The following is a 27657-nucleotide window of genomic DNA, read 5'->3' as shown; positions in this document are numbered from 1 at the left end:
CCGGGCGGGGCTGCCGCGCCCTCCCGCACGCCTCGGGGCGGTCCCGCACGCTGCTGGGGCGCGGCGCCGCAGTAGCAGCGCGGGGCTCCGGCCAGCACCGCCGCTCCGGCCAGCGCCGGGCCGCCGGTGCGTAGCCGAGCCGCCGCTGCGAAAGTTTTGCCTCGCCTCGCCTGGCCCCGCGTCGCGGCGGAGCCCTTGCCCGGCTCGGCCTGGAGCCGGCGCGGACTGGCGGGCATCGCCTCCCGACGCGGGCGCCGGCAGGGCACCGCGCTCCCGCCCCGCCGCGCCATGCCGCTGGGGCACATCATGAGGCTGGACCTGGAGAGAATCGCCCTGGAGTACGTCGTGCCCTGCTTGCATGACATCGGCTTCTGCTACCTGGACAACTTCTTGGGGGAGGTGGTGGGGGACTGCGTGCTGGAGCGGGTGAAGCGGATGCACCGGGACGGGGAGCTGGCCGACGGGCAGCTGGCCGGCCCCAGCCGCGGCGTCGCCAAGCGGCACCTCCGCGGCGACCAGATCAAGTGGATCGGGGGCACGGAGGAGGGCTGCGAGGCCATCAACTTTCTCCTCACGCTGATAGACCGGCTGGTGATGTACTGCGGGAGCCGACTTGGCAAGTACTACGTGAAAGAGCGATCCAAGGTGAGGGTCCCCTGGGTCCCGTCCCTCCTGCCCGCCCGCCCCGGCTCCCAGCCGACCCGACCCGCCTCGCAGCTGCTCGTGGGACCTGCTGGAAACTTAACATGGGCGTCCGCGCTGTCCGCCTGTGGGTGCCTGTGGCTCGGGCTGTCCCGCAGCACCGCCCCGGGTGGCGGAGGCGCCGTGCGCTGCCCGAGGGGACGCCCTTGCCGGCGGCGGCCGGGTGCGGGGTCCCTCGCCCCGCCGGTGCAGGCAGCGCTCCGGGGCGGCTCCTCTTGCTGGGTTTTCGCTGGGCTCTTCGGCTGCCGGACCCTGGTCAGTCCCTTGCCTGTTCCTCTGTGTGGCACCGGCGATCACTTCGCAGCCGTCCAGGGGGCTGCAGGCAAGCTCCCCGCTTCGCGGTGGTGGGGCCGGACCCGCTGCACCCCGCCGCTCGCTACTGCTCGCCCCAGGTGCGGAGAGGGTGGACCGGCGCGGGGAGTACCCCACCAAAAACGTCTAGCCTTGTCTATGTTTCGGGGGTGAGGAAGCTCTCCACCTCCCTCCCTGCGAACGTACCCAGCTCGGATCCGGTTATTTGGTTGTTTGCGCCGATGTGGTGGTATTATACAAAGTAGTTTCGAGGTTCCTACTCATGCCAGCGTCCAGTAGCAGAAGAGATTATCGTTATTGCATTGGGTATGTGGCACAAAATAAGGGATGCTCAGTTTGAGCACTGCAAACTTTTGTCTTAAAGAGTTGTTTTTTCTAGGCTTTTTTGCTCAGAAATGGAGAGGACACTTGTGTTGTTATAGGACACTTGTATTGTTGGTTTCTTTCCCAATGAAGTTTATTTGCACTTGCAACGTCATTAGTTTGAGATAACTTGTCTTTTTTTTACTTGTCTGTTTTGCTGTGGCAAAGTCGACTGGCTTGGAACTAAGTTCATTCGTTGTCCTGAATGCTGAAAACGTCCCCATTTATGTATTCCTGTAATATATAGTATATTTTCAAAATGTCCACTGCTTTCAGAGATATGCCAGAAACAAAAAACAATGAAACTTTAAAAAAATGACAACAGTGAGCAGTTAGGCATTTCTTTTGATCCTTACTTGCACTGGACTAAGAGGATGTGTGAGTGGTACTGAGATTTATTTTTCCCCGCCACAAAAATGAAGAAAACAGAATGGTGATGCTTACCAGTTGCTTGGGAATACACTGAAACCTGCACATGCACCCCCCTACATTTCCTCTCAGTGGTGGTAGTAATAAAAGGTTGAAACGTTGCTCCTATGCTTAGCTCCACTGAATTACTGATCATCAATTCAGTTAATGCTTGGGTAGATATGGTTTAAAATGTGGGTAGATTGGATTTCACTTATTCCTGTTGGGAGCCTGGTATTAGGAGGTATAAATAACCATTCTGCTTTGGCATACCTTTAAGGTCATCTTCGTCCTTTCTCTGGGTGACTTCTGTTTATCTGTTTATTGCTGAAAGTGTGTTACTGGCTAATGGAGTGGGTGTTCAGGGGGTGAAAGAATAGGGGCTTACTTTAAAGTTGGATTGGAGTGAAGGGAGGTTGTCCAGCCTTTTTACAAGGTATTTAGAAAAAGACAACTGGATGAGTGAAGGCTTTTGGCACTGGCTAGGGAGAAGGGTCTTTTGCTGAGTGACTTTAAGTTTTGGAGATGATTTTAAAACTGAATTGTGTTGTTCTTGAAGTCATTTTTGCACAAATGGTAATAACAGAAGGGATAGAACTTGTGTTACAAATAGATACCAAGCTACTTACTTTAAAGAGAGACTTTTGATGCCTGTGCTTTAGTGTGGAAAGCGTCGGACTCTGAACAACTCATGGAAGGGCTACACAGCAGTCAAGGACTGAAAGGGACTCAATATTGTTTGTAAAACTAAATGCAGAGAAATTTTTATCAGACACTAATAGTCACCAATCCCCTTGTTAAAATAATAAGCACCATGGATATGTGAGGCCCTGGAATAATAGCAGCTGCCATCTGTAACTGAGATGTTGGATGTCTTCAGCAGGAAGATTATTCCTGTGACTAATCAACTGACTCCTACAGTGCATGCAGGTTCTCACGTCATCTACTGACGTTTCTGTTCCATCATTAAACCTTCCCATTTTGCTTATCATCTAAAGTCTTGTGAATGCATATACACAAATCCCTAATTTAAATTCAGTGTATTTTTATCAGACAGATTATACACATAAATGGATGCCCATAAACTTTCATAGAACTTCTTTGTGGGACATGTGCTATTGTAATTTATTGTTTTGGAATATAGATATTAGACGAGCTAAGAGTCCAGAACAATTTGTTTAAAATGTAAGCCTTTGGCTACATGGTAACTCCTCTTGTCATGAAAATGTATCCATCTCATATTGGCCCATCGTTATTTAAAGGTTTATACTTTTAAATAAATAGTGTGACTTCAGTCTTCAGCCTAAGTGTTGAAAGAGGAGGAGAGGTTTGCCTGGTAAATGAACTTATGTCAGATTACTATCAACTTAGTGTGAAGTGCTTCATGTTTTTGTAGCTACACAAAGGAACACAAGAAGAACTTTTGTCCATTAAAGGAAACTTTCCTTGTAGCTACATGAGAGAAGTGAGCCAGTTAGGATTTTACTGTTTCCAAATGAATTTCAAGAGCATTTCAAGAAAGTTAAGATTGCATCAAAGAGAATGGATAGAAGTAAAATTTTACAAGGGTATTGGATATTCTTATGAGCTGTTGGTTGACATTTGAGGGCTGATAATGAAATGTAACCTTTAATCTTTGCAGACTAGTGATAAAAATCTATCTTTGGAGTAAGTCATAGTTTAAAATATTAGCTGATTAGATGATCAAAACATGGTTAAATGATCAAAATAACCAGATAATAAAAGGATTCTTCTGTTGATAGCCTTGCACTGCTTGTTGGCTTTTGCATTCTCCTCAACTAGAGCCTCTGTTTTCCAGTAAGATAATACAAAGATTCCCTTTTTCTAGTAGGTAAATGGCTGAGAATATCACTGAGGTGTTGTTGATCCAGGTTTAGCCCTCTACTCAGAGTGAGAATATTCATGTCCTTGAGTGGAGGGGATGCTCTGGCCTGGGGACCAAGGTCACTCTGATTTTGAGGATCTCTTTCTACTCTATTGGAGCTTTGCTTGAAGAAAAGCTGGTGGGTGGTTGGGGCCAGGAAGAAAAGCTGCAGCTTGGTCTGTGAGGCCAGTCACCTGGAGTGCTCCCCAGGGTTAGATGATGCTCCAGGGACCATGTGTGAAAGGGTGTTGTGCTGCAGCTTCCAGTTCCTCAGGTCCCAGGGTCTCTTCTTTGGGTTAACTGGCATTTGCGGTGACTTGACGGGATGCCCTGTGGAAAATTCCCCCCGTATTATATGTAAGTAAGGGCAGTAACTCTTTTTTAAAGGCAGAAAATATTCCAGAGGAGAAGCCCTTTCAATTTCTCCTTCAAGACCTGAGAAATATTTTGGTGGTGGGTGGAGGTTTTTTGTTTTGTGGGCTAGATTTTGTTTGTTTGGTGGTATCTTTTGTGGGGTTTTTTTGGTTTGTTCTGTTGTTTTGTTTTGTTTGTTTGGTTTTTTAGGAGCTTCTGGGGGGCCCTGGAAGTCCCTGCTGCGAGGAGACAGGGGACAGAGGATGGTAGGAACCAGGTTGGCTGGCTGGTGATGTGCAAACCTAAAAGCTGTGTTTGCAGTGTGATGGCTGGGCAGCTCATCTGCTGTTAAGAGGCTGTGGTTATTCCCTCATTCTCCTTTTGCTTCTGCTGGTGAAGGGCAGCTTTCCCAGTGGTGGGCAGGGTCCCAGAGCAGTGCTGTCAGTGCCTGCTGCCCTCAGTGTTTGACGTGCTGCCAACAGGCTGCGTTGGTCCTCACGGGCGAGGGGTGGAAGGTACTTTGAACTGGTGTGACTGCACTCTGCATGGACTCTGCACCTCGTCCTGACAGCAGCACATTCTGCTCTGAGTCACAAGTACCCTCCTGGGTACCATCAAGGGCTGGAGTCTATGTCAGGTCTGCCATTGGGGACCTTGAACTCATCTTGTGCCTGGATACCAATGAGTCCTGCTGGTTAGAGAATAAGACAAGAATTCGTAATTTTAAGAGTTGATCTGTTGTTAAAGGAAGCCCATGACTGATGTTTTCAGCTCAGAACACAACTGTTCACGTTCAGCATATCTGGCCTGAAGTTAAAAAAAAAGTGTTTTCAATATGAGATTAGTTAATTTAGAAGTCCCTGTGGGATTTGAACCTTCTTGAAAACTTGCTTCCTTTATTTGTTGCTGTGAAACCACCCTGCTCACCTCACCCTGTTGGACCCTCTCTGATGGTCACAGGAGAAGCTAGTCTTCTGTGGTGGCACTTCATGCCTAGCAAGTGTTTGCTGAAAACCAGAATGGGTGGTTCTGCCTATCACATGATAGGGTGTTCTTAGGTAGGTTTTGAAACATGGTCTGCCTAGCAGGTTGTTACCAGGGTTTCTGTTCCTGAGGATTGGAGGAGTAGATGAGATGTCACAGGAGTGGTTTCACAAAGTCCCTCATAACTCAGGTAAGGTATTTTTGCATTTATGTGCGAAGAAAGAAGAGGTCTGTTCTATAGCATTTGAATTCTATCCTTTGCAATTAAAACACCGTGAAATGCTGAATTTTCTAACTTAAGGTGCAGATTTGAAGAGCAGGATAACAGAAAACTATAGGCATGGTAGGCTGAAGAGCAATACTGCCTATAGAAATATACTGGTTTATTATATGTCACGAAGTGTTTTTGATACTTTGGTAGCAACATGCCTTGCAATTAGTTTACTATGGGAGGTCCGATGAATACCACCATCCAGAAAAAATATGCATAACTTCTTTCTTTTAATCAAATGCACATGTTCTGGCATAATGGATAAGTTCAAATCTGCTCTTCTGGCCAGCTGCCGGCAGAGTCCAGAGCCACTGGAACTGTAAATACAACAGACAAGTCATTTTATGATATCAGACAGAAGAATTCAGCATTGGCACAGATCCTAGAGTGGTTGCTTTGGCTCGTTGTCAAAGCTGATGTTTACATCTGTGTTTGTCAAGCAAGATTAGTTAGCCTGGTTAATTATACACAGGAATGTATAATTTTTACTTGACAATCAGATGAGTATAAACTTGGGCATATTAACACTTGTTTTTGTTCTTCATCAAATTATTCTTAATGACTTTTGAAACTTTCAAAAGAACTACTTCTCTGAAAGAGGCACTTGGAGAATCTCTCAGATTTGTTTTTCACTCAGCAGGGACTGGGTATTAGAGAAATGGGTCAATATTTTACAAACAGTGATGCACATATCTGTAAGTGGGTTCAGAAGCATGCGGAGCCTCTATGAAATGGTATTTGAGGTAATACTTGGTTGTGGAGGTTACAACCAGATAGAATTTGGTATCTGTTATGTATCATCGCTCTTAAAAACCTGACTGTAGTGCACTGCTAGACTTATTTCATGGTGACAAAAACATGCTGCCTTCAGTGTGTGTTACACCAGAGCCCTTGGCAGCCAGGTGTCTTCTCTTGGCCCTCCTTTCCCACTCTTACAGAGGAGAAGTATGTCTGCCTAGTGACCTTTCTTACACTGTGCTAGGAGCCTTCTATGTGCTTTACAGTCACAGTCCCAGAGGAAAGCAGAAGGTTGTTAATCCTGTAAGAGAAGGGAAATAAACTAGTGCTCTCAGGCAGTGCTCTCAGATAATGTTAAGATCAGAGTGGTCTGTTTATCCTGAGTTTGTGCATGTGTTTGTGGCATCAGGGCAGGTTACTTAATTTTTTTTATTGTCTGTAGTTTTGCAGCCCAGCAAAGACTCTTCACGAGTCTTACTAGACTCTGGAGTTAGAGATTGATGGCAAAGCGGTGAAGTTTTCCATAATCTCTCCCATATTGGTAGTGTATTTTTCACAGTAACTTCTTATTTGTTGCAGTGCCTGCTCTGGTGCCACTCCTTGCTAGCAGCACTATGTCAGCTCTTAATGCCAGAGACTTGTGGTAGCCCTGCTGGTATGCCTGCCAATATCTTGATTACTTGTGAGCCCTAAATGCCTATGTGCTTCTAGTTTATGTTTGTATGAGGGCTCGTTGCTCATTAAATGCCAGTGAAACTGTAATACAGGTGGCATTAAGGCCTCTGCATACAGGGAGTGTTTGTCCTTTGGACTGGCGGGGGAGTGTGCAGCATTGCAAGGTGCATTATCCTGAGGAGAACCACTGGGCAAATGGCAAGAATCAGAGTTCAGTGCCCCATCCCGCTGAGCTTGCATTTTGAGAGGGAGGAGAGTTGGTCACAGAATCATGGAATTAGTCAGGTTGGAAAAGACCTCTGAGATCATCGAGTCCAACATATGACCAAACACCACCATGTCCCCTAGACCATGGCACTAAATGCCATGTTCAGTCTTTCCTTAAGCACCTCCAGGGATGGTAACTCCAGCAGCCCATTCCAATATCTAATCACCCTTTGTGTGAAGAATTTCTTCCTAACATTCAAGAATTTCTTCCTAATGGTCCTTAATATTTGTACGCCTTTTCCCAAGGTAATTATTAATGGATAATTCAGTCCATTACATACAGCTCATTGCTAATAACAGTATATGTTAAAATGGAGATTGATGCTTATTACACTGATGCAGGGCAGGATGTACACAGTAAAAGTGGCTTGTTTCTTTGCATTAAGGATTCCAACTGTGTGAATCCCAGTGTCTTTATTTGATTTCACAGTAAACTCTTCTTTCTTTGACTTCAAAGTTTATCTGGATAGTGACTCAATACAGCCTTACCTTGAATGTTGTTTCCTGAGAAATTTGCTTGATTAATTACATGGAAGTATCTTCTCCCTCCTCCTCTTCTATGTTGCACACTGTTTAATTTTTTTTTTCCCCTGCAGTGATGGGGCTGTTCAACAGTGTCTTTACTCCTTCAGCAAGTCCTTTACACAAGTGTGTAGAAGGGATGAGATAGAGGGAGAAGATAAAACCACAATGTCCAAGCATGAATGTATTTTTAATTAGATGAATTTTTGATGGTTGTTGAATAGACTTGACAGACCTGGAAGAGATTAATACTTTTATCAAATGTTTCAAGATGACTCTTACAAAGTCAAAGAACCTTTTTTTTTTAATTTTTTTTTTAAATAATTTTGAGGTGTTTACTTTTTAAAAAGTTTTTTTACTGTTCCTCTTGCAGTTGGATTGCCTTTTCCCAATATGTAATGGGCCAGGGGCAAGTGGTCCTTTGGCACTAACGGGCCATGTAACACTCACCTATCTTGCAGTAGATGGCTTGAGAGAATGAGGAGATCAGGAAGGGAAGCCTAGGAGTAAGTGTTGCTGGTTTCAGATTAATGGAAAAGGGGTTGGATTTATCATGACTAATCCTTCTGTGACAAAGCTGAAGACTGAAATAACATTGTTAGAAAGCTGCCAGCAACACAAGCCTCCCTAGGCTTCTGTGGAAAGGTTTTGTTTTATTTATAGATGAATTCTTGGTAAGAGGTGTTTTGGAAACTGCTTGTGGTATCTGTGCCTAGGGCAGATGATGGCTACTATGGTGGGCTTCAAGGTGAATAACTGATGCAGTGGTACAGAATGTGGTGGGCCTTGACAAAAGGCTTTGGCTGATGCATAGCACTACATAGCAATTAGTTTAGACCTTTTACTGCTTTAAAAAGAGCTGACAGGGAGTAGGTCAGAAAAGCAAAGTCTCTGTTCAGGCAGTGAGATGGAGTAAGACCATGAAGGAGGCTCATGCCAAGTAAAACCTCTGTCTCCTGCTGTTTGAACTATTCACAGGCATGTCATCCCATCAGCACACCACTCATGATCATTGCTGTGAGTGATTTGATTCCTTGGCTGTAAGGCCCATTTCCTCTCTGTCACTCACACATATGCATTTACTATTTCTCAGTGATAGAAAGGAGCTTTTTGCCCTGCAGTAATTTTTCTCTTGATACTGTGCTTTGATAAGATTAGTAGATGAAGAAACTTAGTGCCACATGCAAAGCACTTATTAGAAAGCGGTCGATGAAATAAGTTACTTGTTGCTCTGATTTTTTGCAAATAAAGTAATGCAAGAGATTTCTGCTGACCACAATGGTTCCATGGAGGCTTACTAAATGTTCATGCCATCAGCCATCCAGCTAAAAATTAATAGTGTAAATTACAAGAGTACAGCATAGCATGCTGTTTGCACTGACTGGAAAGAGCACAGTTTGTCCAAAGTTTTGACAGTTGGAAATGGCAGGGTAGCTTCGTCTTTTGCCAGACATCAGGGAATTGCATCCTAGTTTGTAGCAAAAAAGATGATAACCATTTTGAGTCTTGTATCTATGTAGTTCATATGAAGTCTGTTTTCTGTGCTTTCTTTCTGGACCTGAAAATCCAAACAAGAAATATGTCTGCATTTTTCTTGTCTCTAAGTCATAATAATAATTAATCATTGCTTATGTCTTCTTGTGCTGTTATTTTTTTATGCAAATTAGTAAAACAAATATTTTTAAAGTTTTGGCCCCAGTTCAGCAATTCACTTAACTACTTTTTTTTAAAGCTCTTTCAGATAAATGGGACCTGAAGCATATCCTTTGGTGCTTGGCTTAGAGTATGCTAGAATATGTTTAGAAAGCTTCAGGAAAAGTTGTAGTGATTTCTCGTGCCATTCACGGTCTTGCTATAAATTTTTTTCTTCTATTTGAAGTGCAAGCCATCTTTTATATGGTCTCTTGGGAGGCAACAAGGAGCCTTACTTGATGGAATAGTAAGTTGTGATTTTTATGACCTTTGCAACTGACTGTCTTGTGGCAAACCTGTCTTATACCATTAACAGTGCCAGTTATTCCAGTAATACATACAAGGAGATAGGCAGCGCGTGGTGGGGAACACCCCCCTGAATGGGAGAAGCCTTGGGTGCAAGGACCCCAGCTGGATAGAGCTTATTGCCAATAACATCAAGGTCGTGAATTTGATCCCTATATGGGCCATTCTGTTGAGTGTGACTTGATGATCCTTTTGGGTCCCTTCCAACTCAGAATGTGATCCTGAATGATTCTGATTCTGAGTGGCCTTCATTGTAGTGGATGGAGCCTCTTGACTGCCTCGAGACTCCAGGGGGTGAAGAAAGTGTCTTGCACAGCCCCTCACTGGACCACGTGGGTAGGAAGAATAGTGCAGAACCAGGATAGTGAAGAAGAAGTGGGGAGGAGAAGGGAAGTGTCAATTAGTCCTCAACTTGCCTGTTTTTTGGTTGTTAACAGTCGTAGGGTATTGTGCTTGCTGCTGATGACTGTGTAACTGCATCTTCCCCTTCTGATTTCCCACAGGAAACCTGGTAGAAGTAGTCTAAAACGTGGAAAAAGAAGCTTTGCTGTAGATGCTGTAACATGTCCTGTTGTTAAGACACAGTTATGTCATATGTGCACAAACAGAACAGGGTCCCCAAGGTTGTATCAATAACTCTGTTCTTTACAATATTCACCAATGTTTCCACTTCCACTGAATTAACATCAAGCAGGCCAACATGAAGGATCACCGCCTGGTTAACTGTTTTATAGACTTCCTCTTCATGCAGGAGCAATGAGAGGATTTATGAATGCTGGTCCTCGTTGCCAAATTTGCTGTAATTCAACATTTTGTGGTGGTCAAACACTGAAGTGTCAAAGTTGTGCATTTTACTATTATATTTCTGAGTGCAAAACTTGATGCTTAACTAGTGACCTAAAGGCTCAGTACCAAGTCTCACACTTGGACTGATAATTTCTTGGCAAGGTTAAAAATGCGGTTGACTTGGATTTTGTTTGTTTGTTTCTTTACACTGAGATGTCCCTGTAACTGAAACAAATACAATTTTATTTCTTTGTTAGTTTAATTTTGTCTCTTGCTGGCACTTGGCTAAAAGCCTGTTTCACCCTCACGCCTAAATGGGCACATGTAACGCTATAGCTCTGCCTTCCCTGCATTCATCTGTCCTGCCTTTCCCCTTTGTGTTTCTCATTGCACCCCACACCTCTAGCAAAGCCAGCTGCAGGACCCCCACTAAGGGATTTCTTACCTTGGTTCTTACCACAGCCTGTCATGCCTATACAGTCACCATCTCTCATCTCAATCCCAGGGAAGAGAGAGGGATGAGGGCTGCTTCTTCCTCTGGCTGCCCAACCAGCTGGCATCCTGGGAGAGCAGCCCCTGTCCACCCTCCAGCTTGGCTCAACCCTGGCTGCCCCTGTGGTGGTTCTGAGTACATGCTGCTCTTGTCACTCTGGCAGCCAGAGAGGAAAGATTATGGAGAGGAAGAGGAAAAAGGAGGGGAATGAGCCAGAAAGACCACTCCAGGCTTTTTGCATCCTCAGGAAACATCCTGAACTCACACTAGAGAGACCACCTTCCTTGCTCAACAGTTGCTGTGCTTCCTGTAAAAACTACCTTAAATGCCAAAGAACATTATTACTTTAAGACTCAGCCCTGAGCTGGGTCTTGAGAAACCTCCCAAGGACTGCTGGTTCAGTGAATTGTGGTGGGAATGGCTGGATAATGTTCTGGAGGGGACCGCAGCAAAGCAGAGCAGCAGGAGTGAGCAGGCTGGAACCTGTCAGGCATGTCTGTGTCCCTGTGCAGGGAACCTGTCAGGCATGACTGTGTCCCTGGGCACGGCCACTGCCCCAGCAGGAGGGTCAAAGCCTATGTCAGTGACTGCAATGCTGGCAGCCTTTAGGGCTGGTCACTTCTGTCAGGTGGTGGCAGCATAAATCCATGGGAGAGACTTGACCAGTGGAAAAAGAGAAGTGGGAATTCTGCAGCTCATGCTCAAACCCAGAATCTGATGTCCTGCATCTGGGTTAAAGACCAGACTTCCTTTTAAGAGATGAGAGCTTTTGTGAATATCTTTATGCTGTGCAAATGTAAGGCTGGAGCTCAGTTTCTTGTGTGTGTGCATGTCTGTGTCTATGCAAGCTTGCCTTGATCAGAGTTGCTGAGTTTCTGTCTATACTTACTGGTGCAAGTACGAACTGTATAGGTGGAAGAGAGACGAGGCACTAAAACACTTAGAAAGATTTATTTGTGTTTTTACTTATATATTTTATTACCTAACCTTAGAACAGGTGTATAGTTATATTACTATGAAATTGCCTTGAATCTGAATGTCTTGTTTCCCTTCCTACATGGAAAGATGGTGTGTCACTCCATATACATCCATCTCCTTTAACTAAGAGATTGAACTGTTGTAATGTGCACATGTACACAGAGCAGTACAACTTTATGTGCAGGCAAAGCCTTAGAGGTAAAGACCACACAAACTACTGAAGTGTAGCAGAAATTATTCCTGATGTTACAGGTAATTTTAGTAAGTTTTACCAATAAATACTCATTCACACAAAATCCTATGCAGGAATACATGTATTGATAGCTAGGCAAGGTCCTCTCTAAAGGTGTGGGTGAGCAAAAGATGTGTGGAGGGTGACACTGCTTCCTTCCAAAATTAACATAGAAGATAACTGGTCTCATCAAATTAGCCTTGATTTGGTGCTACTGCTGTGATAACAAACCATTGATCTCCCTGTTTATTCAGTGCAGTAATGTCTTAGCAGGCTCAGAAGCCTAGACAGCTTTGACAGTTCTGGGAGGACCCTTGAGGAGTATTTGGGGTACCTGCCAAGTGTGACGGTGCTTGTCTGAACCCTGCATTCCTCTCTGGCAGTGGAGAGAGACTTTTACTAAGCCAAAGGGGACAAAGGAAACCATTTCCCCGGTGTGGTGCTACCTCTGCTGTGGGAGCATGCGAGGTCACAAGAGGTGTCCTGGGCGGTGTCCCCAAGGAAGGACTGTGCTGCACAGCTGGGGCCTGCTGTCCCCATGGCACACCTGGATCAAGGTCACCTCTGCCTGCCAGGGTGCCCAGGGCTGCCCCGATGAAATCCCAGGAAGTGTATGAAGTGCTGCATACCATATGTGAGCTGATAAGTCTTATGAGCAGTGTTGCTCACTTGCCGTGGGCCCATAGGCTAAAAGTCATGGGTAATAGTAAAAAAAATGATGTTGGCCAATTCAGGCAACTCCAAAACCAGCAGAACACAGTTTGCCTGTGTTGTGGCTGTCTTTCGTGACCTTTCTTCGCGCAACCAGAAGAGCATCAAAATGTGCAGAGTTCTTTAAATGTTGGAAAAAAAAAAGTGGTGTAATCCTCTGGGTGATTAGTAGCAGAACTGAGAAGGTCTTAAGTGCTGACAAAGAATGAAAGGCTGGAATATTTCAGGAACTATGAAATTATCTTTCTACAACACAGATGAGGATATTCCTCAGAGGATGTCTCTGCTGGTTACCATGCCTTTATTCCCTGCTGAGAACCTGAACATACAGGGACAGTCCTTACAGATTTTCTTAATGAGCTGCACTTACTTATGAATTTGCCTTTCTGCAGGGGTGGCGTTTGTCATGGTGTCCCCCCAGGGCTCATTACAGGGGATGCTTTCTCCATCTGCATCAATCGCTTGAGATGCTTTCTCATTAGTGCAACTTGGGCAGGTTTGGTTCTTGGGGGAGAGGAGGGGACTGAAAGCATTTTCTGGGTGATGAAAGAGGGCTTCAAGAACACGCAAAAATAATCCTAAAATTTAATTAAACAGTATTATTTTTTTAAGTGTGGGAAATAAGCGTGTGTGCCTCTGTGTGCAGCAGAAGGGAGAGAGAGCCCAGTAAGAACGAGAGACGAGAAGCGCCCTAAGTGCCTGTGCGCTCGCTGCCTATGTGGGTTTCCCCTCTTCCCTCCGCAGCCTGTCTCTGAAGTGCACTCTGGAGTAAAGTTTGCGTTTGATCGCCGATCGCCTCACGCTCCGCACGTAGCACTGTCGTTAAGCCATCATCTCGCTGGCCCCGAGCCAGGGCTCCGCGGCGCAGGGCCGGGCGGTCTCTCTAAACTGAAACAGCCTTTATTGATAGATCGATGCACTGCGCATGTTTACAGCTGCTAATTGGATACTTAATCTGAATATCCTTGACTGAACTAATTCACTGGCAATAGCCTTTTAAATTTCAGGTCCTGCCGTGATGGTATGCCTGCTCTTCACAGCACGCTAATCGCTTCTCAAGCGGCGTTGTCGCTGTGTGCGTGCAAGCCACAACGAAGCAGTAATGTCGCAGACCAAAATGTAGTTTTAGGTCAGAGGAGGATGTAAAATAAAAATCTTACCTGATTTTTGCCTTTGCATAAGATGAGAGGAGTACTGGAGAAAAGTGTTAATTGACAGGCATGCAGACGTGTAGATTAATTAAGCACACAAGAAAGGAGGTTAATACTTTTAATTATTAGAACAAAGATGTGCACCACAAGGACAATTGTGATCCCGTGGCAATTTCGGATTTGTTTCCTTAACTTTCAGTGTTCTGTTTTCTCCTTGCCATGCCCAGAGGCTGAATACAGAGAGTTTGGGTGATGGAAAGCAATCTTATTTTTCTTGGCTTTTTTAAAAAGCAGGCAATGTAGTCAGTATATACAGTGGCAGATGAAATCACCAGTCAGACTCCTCTTCTTGGAAGCCTGGAGAACTTCTCCCTCAGTCAATTTCTTTCAGAGTTTCCTGAATTGCCCCTTCACTTTAGGATCCCATAGGATTCTGGAGATAGCTCAACAGAACTCACCACTGCCTCCAAAGCTTGGTTCACAAATGCTCCCTATTCTCTTGACAGTTGCAGGTGGCCACCACTGACATGAGGCATGGCTATTCCATGCCTTCCCATTTCACAGTGGCACTGCTCTAGCAGCCAGCTTGAACTTGAAGGGCATCCAGATTTATCTCTAAGCATGTGTTCTGTGAAGAAAAGAAATTAAAAAAATTGTCACAGGCTAAAGCAGTCTTCCACATTAATAGGACTCTTCAGGCCATGAAAAACTAAATTTTGTTGCCAATTATTAGGAAAGCTTCTTAAGCTCCATCACATATTCATTTAATAGGGAGCTCATTTTTATAGCAGCATCAATCTGTGATCTGGCATCCTTACAGACACATTCCATAAGTTTTGAAAGCTTATTAGGGGCTCCTTGAGCTACCACTATATAACATGCCAGTCATCAACAGCTGTGTGGCATGGAGATAATCTATGAACAGAGCTTTCGTAGTTCTTTCTGTCTACTCTTAGTTCTTAGAAGAAATTTAACAAGGAGGAACAATTTTCCATCTTATGGTAATTAGAATGTTTTCAGGTAGTAATAGACTTTTGGTTGATAAGCAAAAATAAACCAGTGTCTTGTCATCTTTTTCCTGCAGATGAGAGAATAGTCCTTCCCAGACTCTTGGGCTGTTCCTCAAAATATTCTCAAAAGCTGAGCTTTTATGTACCTGGAAACAATAATCAAGCTACCCTGGTTCATGCAAAAGACTAAATAAAATAATAAAGGAGAGATGAGGTTGCAGTTCTTGGAGGATCTGAATCTGATGGTTAAGGTTGCATGTAAGCATAGAGAAACAAGTATCAGATGTCCTGGCTAAAATGCTATGCAATCCAAACAAGATTTTTGTACAGATGCAAGTACTTGCCCAGCAGAGAGGTATTAAAAAACCAACCAACCACCCAAACAAACAAAAAAACCCCCTGATGGGCATCATGAAAACAGTGTTATGCACCTGAGATGAGAAATTTTGAGAATGGATGTATTTTCACTTGTGTGATTGCATCTCGGCCATAGGAATGTTCTTCTTTCCTCTAAAATGCTCAGGTTTGCTGACATAATACAAGAGCCAGGAGCAAAAATAACTGTGATCATGTCAATCTCATCTAAGATGTAGTGCTCCAGAGATGAGTCACCTACTGGTAAAGGGTCCTATCAGTCTTTCATATCTTGTTTGCCATGGCTCATCTACCCCTTCATTAGACACTTGTAACCTGCATCCAAGGTGACTTTGTGTAGGACTACTTCTGCAAGCTAAGAAGGAAGTGTTCAGCAACTTGTTTTTGGAGCTGAGTTTGATCTGCTTTGTGTTTCAGACAGAAAATAACTGCTTCACCAGGGTGTTTATTGTTATTTCTGTTGGCTTTTTTGCTTTTCAGATGTCTTTCACATGGCTTCTGTTTAGGCCTCCATATGAACTTGAAAGTTGAAGTGAAAAGTTCTGTGTGTCTTGCCCTGCCGAATTCTAGCACTTTCCCCAGTATTTCTTAATTTCAAAACATAAGCTTCTTCCTCACAAAACTTTTCTTCTCTCTTGCCTCCGCCTCTGAGCAAGAAGCTGATAAAAGAGGAGATGGCAAGGTTTAGCTCTCTAACAGCTGTTTGATTGAAGACTGATAATCCAGTTATGGGTGAGGAAATGAGGGCCCAGTTTCCTATGCAATACTGCCACTGAAGCCCATTTCATGTGTTGCATGACTGCAGCGATCAGGGTTTCACCCCCTCTTGGAACTGGTGATTCCCTGTCCAACAGGCACAAAGCTAATGTTTCTGATTTGTTGGTGTTTTAACATAATTTTCTTCCCTCTGTTTCTTCCCATCCCTACAGAGTATTAAATTAGACCAATTTTCATAGTTCATGCCTCAGTATAGCAGTTGAGTGTTTTAACTTTCATAAATTCAAACAAACTAATATTTAATAATGTTCATGAATATTTTATACTTAACCATTATAAGCTACATGGCAGAAAACTCTTGGGTGCAATTGGGTGCAACAAGAAATTACTAAAGAAACATCCTGTTGTGCTTGTGTGTCAGACAAGCCTCAACTGAGAATCTCTTGTCTTTGATCATGAAATGTCAGACTACTCATGTTCTTTTAATGTAGAGCATGCTGGGTGCCTTTCACTTTCTGGATGTACAGACTGTGCACATCTATGAACTAGAATCAGGCTGAGCACAACATGAGCTTAGACTATCAAGTGAACCCTGGTAGTCCTCATTTTCTAGAGGACTGGTCAAGTTATTTTTGTTCGCCCTCAAGTTCAGGTCTGAGAACCACATATTGGGCTGAAATTTGGGAAGTGTGTAGCCAAATAGAAACATATTTGAAAGCTATAGTGGCTATAGCACTGTTAATTCTTATTAATACCTTGGTTTTCTAGGCAACCATCATAGTGATATTGTAGAGGAGTATTGCTTTGGGCCTGTATAGCACCTTTCATCTAACAGACTTTACAAGTAATTTCTGAATTTAACTGTTTGATGTACAAGAAATTATCTACACTAGGGATCAAAAGTAGCAGCTGTTCAGCAATATACAGTACAAATCTGGTACAGAAAATGGAAAAGCATATTATGGAGTCTGTAGCTTAATCTGCAAAGGTGGTTTGTGTTGGCGGGATAGAGTTACACGGGTCAGGATTTTCTCTGCTGGCTGCAAAGGTCATACTAGTTCTGAGAGGAAAATACAGGAAAATACAGGTATGGGGTTACAATACCACCTATGCAATCTGCACTAGGAGTGTACTGAGGCCCTAGCTTAGTGGTAGGAGGTACAGAGAGCTTCTCCTTCTGACCTGGTGTGATCACTGCTTCTTATTAAGCAGTGTTAGCATCTTCTAGCTGAGGTATTTTCTGAAATGTTTTGTTCCAAGTGTCAGGCTGCTCTAGCACTGCTTATTTTGTGAAACGTAGCAGAATCATGTCTCACAGCATGATCCTGGCCATCAGCTAAGAGAATTTGTTTTTCTTCTTGCTAGAAGCACTGGGAGGCAGGGAAAAATCCTCTCTATGGAACAGTTGTTTATTATCTGCCTCCAAACTTTGCTGGTGTCTTGCAGTTTGACTTGTAGATTTCTCTGGCTGACTTGAGTGTAATACTTAACCTGAGTGATGAATAACATTTTTGCAAGCTTCTGTGCAATGTGGAATTTACTGATGATTCCTGGGCCCTTACTAAAGCTGGTAATTGCCGCTTGTTTAACTTGTGATTGATTTGCACCCTCTTGGGAAAGCTAACATTCCTGAAAATGACAGTGCAGAAACTTAAGTCTTAATGATTTGCTTTTCATTTTCCAAGTTTTGTAGTTTCTAATTTATAACTGTTGATTAGACTAACAGAGCGTTGGTCTTCATATGATGGTGTGTGTATGTGTGACTGGAAAGGCATGCATCTGTATATCAGAATTTATAACTGTTCAGTAAGACCAACCTTTCTATTTTAACTTAGAAAAGGGTAGTGTTGCTGAAATTTTCTGAGTGCTTACACTAGGAAGTTAAGCCAACTAACAGTCATTGTAATGGATTGTATTGGGAAAAAAAAAGTTAGGTATGTTCCTGCTCATTACAGCCTGCTGTAGTTAGTTTAGGTTTGGAGTTGGTTAATGAAGGAAGGAGTTGTATCCAAAAATTTGGAGTGTGCTCTTCTGGACACAATAGCCAAAAGTATAGGAAACATTTTTTACTCACATTCCGTATGTGCACCTGGTAAATGGTTTGATTATTGTGATGGAGCATCTGGCTTTTGTAGCTAGACTGTGCACTAAACTGGCAAATAACATTGTTCACCAATTACCTAAATTAAGTCTGGGTCATGCATCTCATCTCCTGTTTCTTGTTTGCTTCGAATGAATCCAAAAGTAGTGCTAACAGCTGGAATCCCTGCTGAGGCCAGCTTGATCTGCTCTGGAGCTGCTCCAGCCAGTGCTCTGATAAAGCTTGATATCATTTCATCTAGGAGGACCAGAATGATTTCCCTTCATTGTTTAAGGTTTCATTCAAATATTCACTGTGCCAGGAAAAGGATATTTCACTTCTGCTTTTCTCCTTTTGCTGCTGCTACTAAAAAACTTTTTTCTCTTTTCTTTTCTGAAAGTTAAGCTAGAGTGTGGCCAGTGCTTTAGAATTCTGTGGAAATTGTTCCACTTCATCTCCAGGGAATCAGTGTTGCAATTGCAAAAGGTGCACACTGTAAATAAATAAATAAATAAATAATGCATCAGTGTCTCAGAGACAAAGCACACGTTCTGGTAAGAGAACATATTATGTGGGGGAGGCTGGGGAAAACGCTGGCCTTCTGCCCAGATTTCCATAGTAAGTAAAGCACCTGAATCCCTTTAAGGATCTGGCCTGCAGTCTGTTGTTGTTCAGCAGCTTTTTGATTGTGACATTAAAAAAGAGTAGTAATATTGAATTAATTTTTTAGGCAGTTCAGTAATCTTGGAATAATATCTACTCTCCAAAGAGAGACTTAAGGTCTTCATAATTTTGTGTTGTACATCGACTTAAAAACGAGGTATTATCAGTCAACAAAGTTTTGTTCCCATCTTGTGTCATCCCTCTGGTATGGTTAGCAGAGCTCTGCCGAGCTCACACTGGTAGTGTAGCTGCACATCCCCTTTGGAAGCAGCTGTGCCTGTGGTAGAGATGAGCACCCAGTTCCCCTGGCACAGCCCTCCTCCCTGCCTGTCTGTTGGAATCGCTGCCCCTTCTCCTTTGCACTCTCAGCTCCCAGGATATGTTGGGTTTGCAGGGCAAGGTTTTGGTAGCTGGTGGTGCTACCAGGGTGACTTTTGTGAGAAGCTGCTAGAAGCCTTCCCCCATGTCCAACAGAGCCAATGCCAGCTGGCTACAAGGTGGACCTACTGCTGACCAAATAGAGAACTTGGAAATGAAGCTCATCTCAGGAAGAAGGGAGGGGTAGAGGGAAGGTGTTTTAAGGTTTGGTTTTATTTCTCATTTTCCTACTCTGATTTGATTGGCAATAAATTAAACTAGTTTCCCCAGGTCAAGTCTGTTCTGCCTGTGACAGTAACTGATGGGCGATCTCTCCCTGTCCTTATCTTGACCTGTGAGCCTTTCATTACATTTTTCTTGCCCCTGCTCAGTTGAAGAGGGGAATGATGGAGCAGCTTTGCTGGGCACCAAGGTTGTGTTTCCCAGTGTATGAGGATCCAGTTTCGCAAAAGGTTACTATTTTAATTGTTAGATCTAATTCAGCTCGCTGTGCATGGGATGGGTGAAGAGTGCACCTGCATGAGTTGCTGTGCTAGCAGCTGGGATGGGGGGAGGGATGTGTGAGGTGGGTTATCCTCACCAGTGAGGGCACAGCTCCCTCAGACCATTTTTACGTTGCAGATACAGCTGACTTGCGGTTTCCGCCAGACTTCTGCTTCTAACAGACTTGTTTCCAACACTGGCTGTAGGCTGACCCTTACTGCTGTTATCAGGCTGATAGTGAAATGCAGATGCAGCTGTGAAGCCATATATAATGGCAGAATGACAACAGAGCAGACAGGGTCTACAGCAAAACATCTAGCCAACTGCCAGGTGTGATGGAAGAGAGCTTATTACTTGGAATTAAAGGTATTTGCTCTTGTTTAGCATAATCTCCTGCCTCTGTAGGCCACCAGTCTCTAGGCATCTGTGGCTTGAGGTGTCAAGGTGAAGAACAGGTCCTGGTGACTTACTTCTGCCTGCAGGTACTGTTCTGGTGCTTGTGGGGAGGAAGGAAAGTTAATTCATACATGCTGACTCCTGTGGATAGATTTTGTTCTTGGTAGCCGGGGGTTCAAGGGATCCTCTGTGCTGGCTGGCAATAGCTTCTGCGCTGGTGTTTGTTGGCATGGTGATTACCTTGGTGATTAAAGCACCATGTGCTATACTCTAGCTGGTCATGTGCCCCATGAGAACAGCATGGCTTTAGCATGTGCTTGGAAGAGGAAAACAAGACTTCTGGGGTTCTTAGATAAAAATTTCAACTGGTCTTAGTAAAGGCTGTACTGTCAATCTCCAACGCTATCAACTGTGCATGGCAGATCATTGGAGCAGGTCATACAAATGGTACACAGTCATATCCTTGTCCTGGGGGGCAGGCATGGACAATACTCTTGCATCTGAAGGTAGGATGTTATGGTCTGAATGGATGGAAAACTAGATGGGCAAAAAACTGGTTGGATGGTTGGATTTGGAGGGTTGTGGTCAATCAGTCATATTATACCTGGAGGCTGGTAACAAATGGAGCACCACAGGGATCTATCATGGGACCTATCATGTTAACCACTCTTATTTATCAGTAACCTGAAGCAGATGGTAGAGTGCCCTCTCTTCAAGTGTGCAGAAGACCCCAAACTGAGGGGGCCAGTTGATGGCCTCGAGGGCAGGGCTGCAGCCAAAGGGTCCCAGATGGACTCAGGGAACAGGCCAACAGGAACCTTATGGAAATAAATATGGGCAAACACAAGTCCTGCTCCTGGGAAGGAAGAGTGCCTTGCAGCAGGCTGGGGGCTGCCAGCAGCTCTGATCAGCTCTGCTCTCCCCACCCCGGGGAGCCTGGGAACACTCAGGTGGTCTTGGTGGAAAGTGAACTGAACATGAGCCTGCAGCGTGCTTCCTGCACAAGAGGCTCCAGGGCACTATTTACAGAAGCACAGCACATAGATTGAGGGGAGTGATTATTGCCCTCTCATCTCTGGAGAAACCACATCTGGATACTGTGTGCAGCTTTCCAACCAAACTTAGTTCATCATCTCCCATCACTCTTGCTGCTACTACTGGCAGGCAATGAAAGGAAATGTCAGAGGACTGGGAACAAGACAACTTTGCAACAACTTTAATGTTGATTGGTATTACTACCAAGTAGCCCCAATAGTGAAGACTTGACTCTGAGACAAAGATCTATACCTTACCAACAGTCTCACCTGCTCTTCCCTGCATTCTGCTTAGGCTGCTAATGATGTCAACATCTTTGCTGTAAAAAGCCTTATAAGACGTTGACTGTCATGTGGTTTGGAGTAATTCATGTTAGGCTTATCTCATCATTCAACGTGAAATTTAAACCGTGAATTAAGCGATTGTATCAGCAAGTCTGAAGATGATCAAAGAGAGAAGTATGCTCTGAAAGCTGTTTGGTTAGTTCTGTGGCTCAGTCCATGAAAGCAAACATGCCCTGCCCTGTACAAACACAGCACAAAGGAGCTGCAGTTTTTTGCAGACTTTGCTCTGTGGACTTTTACCCACACTTCCTGGGAACCCTTACTTTGTGTTGGACTTAGGGGTCTATGACAGTGACTGGAAGATATGAACAGAGGAGGATGATGGTAGTAAGGCATGACGTGCTCGGATTGCTTTCTACTTTCATTATGACTGGCAAATCAATTTTGCAAGGACTGCTTATCTTTAGAAACCTAAGCAAACTTCAGCTGAAACTCCTTCAAAGTCACGTAGCTTGTAGATGACAAACTTGTACCACACATATTAGTGCTTTAGTTTAGTTCAATTTTTTTCTACCTTAGTGTATATATTGTGAATTATGAAGGGTATTTATTTTCCAGTTTGGAATTTCATTCTGGCTAACCTCTCCTGTGAAAGAAGTTTGTGCAAATATACCTTCTGGTGGTGTCTGCTGCAGGTTTTGGATTGATAAGCTGAAAAATACTGAACCAAACTGGTGATGGGAGGATGCTTAGAAAATTAAAACTGAAGTTAGGCATCTTGTAGGATTAATTATTTTACAATCTGTATCTTACAGGCTATGGTTGCTTGCTATCCTGGAAATGGAACTGGTTATGTTCGTCATGTGGACAATCCAAATGGTGACGGGCGCTGCATCACCTGTATTTATTACCTGAATAAGAATTGGGACTCCAAGGTGAGTAAGCCACAGGTTTGAGGCAGAACATGAAAGAAAAACTACTTCAGAAACAGAGCTTTGGAGCTGTTGGTTTGTTTCTGTGAACTCTGAGCTTCTGAACAGCTGATCTATTCTTCATCTCTCCATTTTTTTTTCTTGGTGTTTATGGCAACCCTTTGGAAGTAAAAAGCTGAACCGTTTCCTTACCATTCTCTCTCCCATCATACACACATACTGTTTTGTTGCTATAAAATAAAGCTTCTAAGCACTGGGCTGTGTGCTCTTAACACTTTATTTAGAGGAAACAGCACTAGAAAGAAAAACAATCCACTAAAGAATAAGTGGATTCTGGGAGCAGAGTAAAATGACAGTCCAAATTTGTGCCTTTATCATTCTTGATACTTCAGGCTAACCCGCGGAACATCTTCAGACAGTTCCCTTTGTGGTTTTCTTTAGGAAGCAGTGGGGCTTAGTAAGAGGAATAAACACATGGTTTGGTTCATGCTCTCTGGCTTTGATTCTACCAGTGGGTCTCTTGACAGCACAGAGCTCTAGTTTCTGCCTATATTACTAAGACAGTTAAGTCAGCCTTGAATGTACCGTACCTTTAAGTTAGGAACAAAAGAAGGGTTTGTAAAACTGCAGGATGTCTCTTTACAATTCTGTTGTCATAATGCAGCACAAACCATTCACGTGGCTGATCTACTGAAAATTGTCCAGTGTTTTTTGCTTCTCTAACCCGTTTTCAGGCCAAGATGCTCTTTAAGCACATGTAAATACTATGAACCCCCATAAGGGAGTTCAGGTATAGAGATGATGCCATTGAAAAATGCACTGTTGCAGAAAAACACATCCCTTTACAGAGAGTATGAAAGTGAAACATCTCAATGTAATAAAATAAAGGAGGAGATGTGGGAGGAAATGCAAATATCCAATTTATTTTGTGCACTGCACTCTTACTCAGATAGTGAGGAAGCACCTGAGTGGGCACTAAGAAAAGCTAACTGAAATCCAGGACACTGATGGAGTTCATTAGGTAGGTGTGACAGTAATTTTATGTAAGTGTATGCTGGAGGAGATGCAATATAACAGTATAACTGTACTGGGCTTTGAAAGCAACTGTGGCTTTAAACCTGACCTAGTAGTTTCTCACTGAGCTCTGCATGCCGCATAGAGGTACTACGTTGGGTCAGTGCTGGGTTGACAGCATCTTCGCTGTACTCTGGTGCATCATAAAAACCTCCAAAGAACCCTCTAACAGCAACAGGGATGAGGCAGGGTTCATCTTCATCTTTTGAAGTTTCCACAGTGCGTGCAGATCATCAGACCTTTTCCCTAAATATTGTGGCACACGGAAAGGCAGAAATTATATGGGAGAGAAACGAGGCTATGTCTAAGTAGGGACAATGATGACTGGGAGCTATAATGTATTAAGGGGAAGCTTTACAAATCTAACAATAGAACAGACTTCAGTCTTCTCAGGGCATAAAAGTTAATTCATATATTATCAGATGTAGGCACTGAAACACTATAAGCAGTGTCTACCAATTGCTGGGAGGAGAGTTTGAATTCAGGCTGATCAGGTGGAGCAGCTCTGTGGTATTCACTGTTTCTAGAAATGTGACTGGGAGCTCAGAAGTTTCCCAGTGTTTGCTACAGGGCTAGCGTCATCTTTATCTTGGTTCCATTTACTTTAGATAGAAGGTTATGCTGAAGCATTACAAGCTGTTTGGGAAAATTAAGGTGGCCAGGAGATTCAGTAAGGTTTTGCCACATAGCTGTCTTGGTTATCATTAGATGTTTATTCCTCATTTGTTAGGTGTTGAGGAGGGAGAAATAAGTTATGGTTCCCATGAATGTATGGATGTTTATATATGTAAAAAGCAATCTTTCCTTTTCTTTCAGCTGCATGGTGGAATTCTTCGAATATTCCCAGAAGGAAAGTCCTATGTAGCAGATGTTGAGCCGATTTTTGACCGATTACTTTTTTTTTGGTCAGATAGAAGGAACCCACATGAAGTCCAGCCTTCTTATGCAACCAGGTAAGTAGCATATTTGGTATTGGTATTTGGCTAGGAAAAACACCAAAGCAGCTCTTCTACCAATATTTGTATCTAACATTATGGCCATCATGTTTAAATACACGTGCATAAAAAATAGGTTTTGAGTGAATTTTCTGGTTAGTCACTAGGAATTCTCTCATTAAATAAGGAAGAGCAAGCTTGAATGGTAAGTTTCCTTGTGTGATGGAAAAAAAGGCCTTTAACCATTGACAGGAGAAATCTTCGAAGCAGGCATAGCTATTTAGCTGGGAAGTGCTGGGTTATTCTTTTGCCCTTGTAATACTATCGGGATTGTTGGGACTACCATCTGTCAGCAGGCTATGAAAAGCTGATGTGATGCAGGGCAACCCCCAAGCTGCCTACAGGCGTCCCAGAGCAGAAAAACATGCAAAGGCCTGAAAGCTACTTTTGCCCTCTGTTACCAGGGGCTGTGCTCTCTGTTGTGCCCCCAAGCAGAAATTCTCACCTATGTTTCTATTTGACTTGATAAAATACATGCTAAAATGCTGTCTGTATTTGTCTATAAAGATGAACCATTTTCATCCTATTTTTTTATCTGCTAATCCAGTTTTGTTTTTTGCTTTCTCCATGGGCATAAAACTCCAGAGTTCTATTTTAATAGCAAAAGTTGAAACAAACACAAGATTTCTTTCTTTTACAGATATGCCATGACTGTGTGGTATTTTGATGCCGAAGAAAGAGCAGAAGCCAAAAAAAAGTTCAGGAGCTTAACAGGTATGATTTTTTTTTTTTTAATAAATGTTCACCAGAAAGAATTTAATGCATTTTGATATTTCCAAAGTCAGACACAGACCAGGAATGATTCTGTAGCTAGAGGGGTATATAATGCATTTTCAGAAAGCTTTTTCACCTCTAATCAGTAGTGAGTTATTTTATGCAAATTGGAGAAGCTGTGGCAGAAGAAGATTTAGGCCTGGCCCTAGTATCCCTGTTGATGGGGAAAATAGGAGAGACAGTTTCTGATTTTTCTCCCAGCAAATGACTGAGATTTTTTTCCAACCCAAGGTTCTACTCATAGAGTCAGATCATCTTTTGTTATTTAGGAGGTATATTTCTAAGTGGAAAAATTTATAGTGACCTTGGAACGTATAGATTATGAGCTGGAAAGAAACCAAGTTTAGAAATACATGTAAGTGCATCTTTTGGCAGGCAGTACTGGAGTAGCTGTGATCATGGTGCACTTCAAGAGCTACCTAGTAGCTTCAAGTCAGCCCACAGACACTTCGGCAGAAGCCCACAAAGAGATGACCCCAGCTTTCTAGTGGCAGCCACACTACCTGCTAGTGTAGTAATGGCATATGAGTCATGGACTGAGTTGCCCAGATGTGTCCCAGCACCATACCTGGGACCATGATCAAAGGTTTGCTGTTTGGAGCAGTGTAACATTTGGTCTTCAGGGGCTGCCTCAGGCAGTTCCTCAAAATACAGTGTGGAGAGCACTTGTCGTTTTGAAAACATGTGCAGCTGGGTTCAGCAAAGTTGTAATTAGTTGAATGATTTCCAGAACAGACTGTTGTCATCTCTGTACTTATATGCAAAGCAAATACTGGCTTCACCCTTAAAGGGGATTGTGAGCCAAGAAGTGGGGGGAGGAAGTATCACTAATCTGGAGTCTGAAAGTTTATTGGGCTTCTTAAATACTGTATGGGTCATCTTCAGTTTCAGTGGGACAAAGGTACAAAATCTTGGTGTGACTGTTTCATTAACATGCTGTGGTGTCATACAGCATTTCAGGCCACATAGTGGATTCATATCACAATTCTGAAATGGAAAGTATTGTCCATTGAAAACAAACCAACTTGTTTCTGAGTTTTCAGATGAGTACTGTCAGAACCCCCTGGTTTAACTGCTTCTCACTTTTTTCTTTTTTTTTTTTGATGTAGATGCAAGGAAGAGAGAAGCACCTCTTAATGAAGACTAATGAACTGTTTCTGAACTCTTTGTGAGGAAATAAGATCCCAAAGATGACTTCCATTTCCAGCAAACAATGGCAAATCATTATTATGCACAAGAACGTACTGATTGTGTCTAGCATGTGCATCTTATACTGATGGTACTTAAGGCAGCCTCCTGTCATGCTGCATCTGGCAAAAGGAACACTTGTTTTCTCTTTGCCTTTTGCTGGAAAAAGTAACCAGGGTTAAAAAAAAAAGAGTATCACTAAGCCTAGTAGTAGTGGCTAAGCCAACTGGCTTTTGATCACTCTTGTAACTAAGATAATGATCATTGAAACTAGTGGTAAAAACCTGAGTCTTATTTGCACTTTATGGTAAAGAAAAAGTCTAGCTCAATGGGAAGGAGCTTTGTAAGTTTAAAATCTGTGGCAGACTGCTAATAGGCACGGAGATATATTGGACATGTGAAACTAAATTGGATATTTCACAGATTTGTAGAGTGTCATCTCATGGTCTGTCTCAAGTGGACCTGTTGATGTACTGTTCATCACTTTGCAGAACATTGGTTCAGCTCTTTGATAGCATAACTTTCCAAACAGATTTTTGTCTACACAATCATTGCATTTCCTGGATTTTGTTTGCTTTTCAAGAAGCAAGTTCTAGCTAGTTGCACTAGTTGCACTGCCCTTTCTGTCTCAGGACTGAGGGGTTAGTAGTTATGTATCTGTTCACAACTTTGTAAAACCATTTCCTTTCTGTTCTGAGCAGGATGGGTTCTACATTTTCTATTTTCACAGTTGGGTACAGCAGCTGTTTTCTCCCTAAAGTCTGGTAAACTTGGAAGGCTTATGGCACATAATACTTTGGCACTAAAGGCCAGTGATGTGCAGAGTTTAGGGTTTGCTTTGTGACTTCTCCATCTGTTATGTTCTGTATGACACAGATATGAATCTGAAAGGAAAAGAGATATCTGACAGTCTGACAAATATATGATAAATAATGGGTAACTTAGACTTGATTTTTATGTTGATTATTCTTAGTTAACACACTTGTTTAATTTTGCATGCATGTGTAATTTGAATGAAACAGCAATTACGTTTCAGTTGGTCTGTTATTCCAGGTAACTATTACTGTTGTGCCCAAGCTGTGGGATCAGTTATTCAATGGCAAAGCACACATTTTTTTCTCCATTATTTTTTTAAACAATAGACTCAATGAGTAACTGGTCAGCTATCTCCAATCTGTCTAAGCTTCTACAACCAGCACGTTCTGTGCAGTTCAGAATAGCTCTTAGTGAAGCTGGGAGCTGGTGGTGGGTGTATTTATCACTCACACTAACTGTTCTCAACTTAATATACTCACTTGCATTCATTTTTATCTCATGTTGTCAGCGTGTATGTCACACCCTATTAAATGTTCCAAATAGATGCCCCCTTCCGTGTCCCATATTTTCCCGTGCCACCTGCCCACAGTGGTGAGGGTCGTCTGTCTGGACCACTGGCCCCTGCAC

At 43.2% G+C, this 27657-nt stretch overlaps 1 protein-coding gene across 1 annotated transcript; it reads left to right on the top strand.

The window, feature by feature from the left end:
- Positions 1–254: 254 nt before the first annotated feature.
- On the top strand, positions 255–27261 carry EGLN3 (egl-9 family hypoxia inducible factor 3). Its single transcript, XM_018082837.2, has 5 exons — positions 255–645; positions 22067–22186; positions 24074–24210; positions 24893–24966; positions 26136–27261. The coding sequence occupies exons 1-5, from the start codon at positions 289–291 to the stop codon at positions 26171–26173; spliced, it is 726 nt and encodes a 241-aa protein (XP_017938326.1). The 5' UTR covers positions 255–288; the 3' UTR covers positions 26174–27261.
- Positions 27262–27657: the final 396 nt, after the last annotated feature.

The sequence above is a fragment of the Manacus vitellinus genome, unplaced genomic scaffold (assembly GCF_001715985.3).
Source record: "Manacus vitellinus isolate BGI_N305 unplaced genomic scaffold, ASM171598v3 scaffold_6_pilon, whole genome shotgun sequence".
Taxonomy (NCBI): Eukaryota; Metazoa; Chordata; class Aves; order Passeriformes; family Pipridae; genus Manacus; species Manacus vitellinus.
The sequence above is the reverse complement of the archived record's forward strand: the minus strand, read 5'-3'. Positions and strand labels throughout refer to the sequence as shown.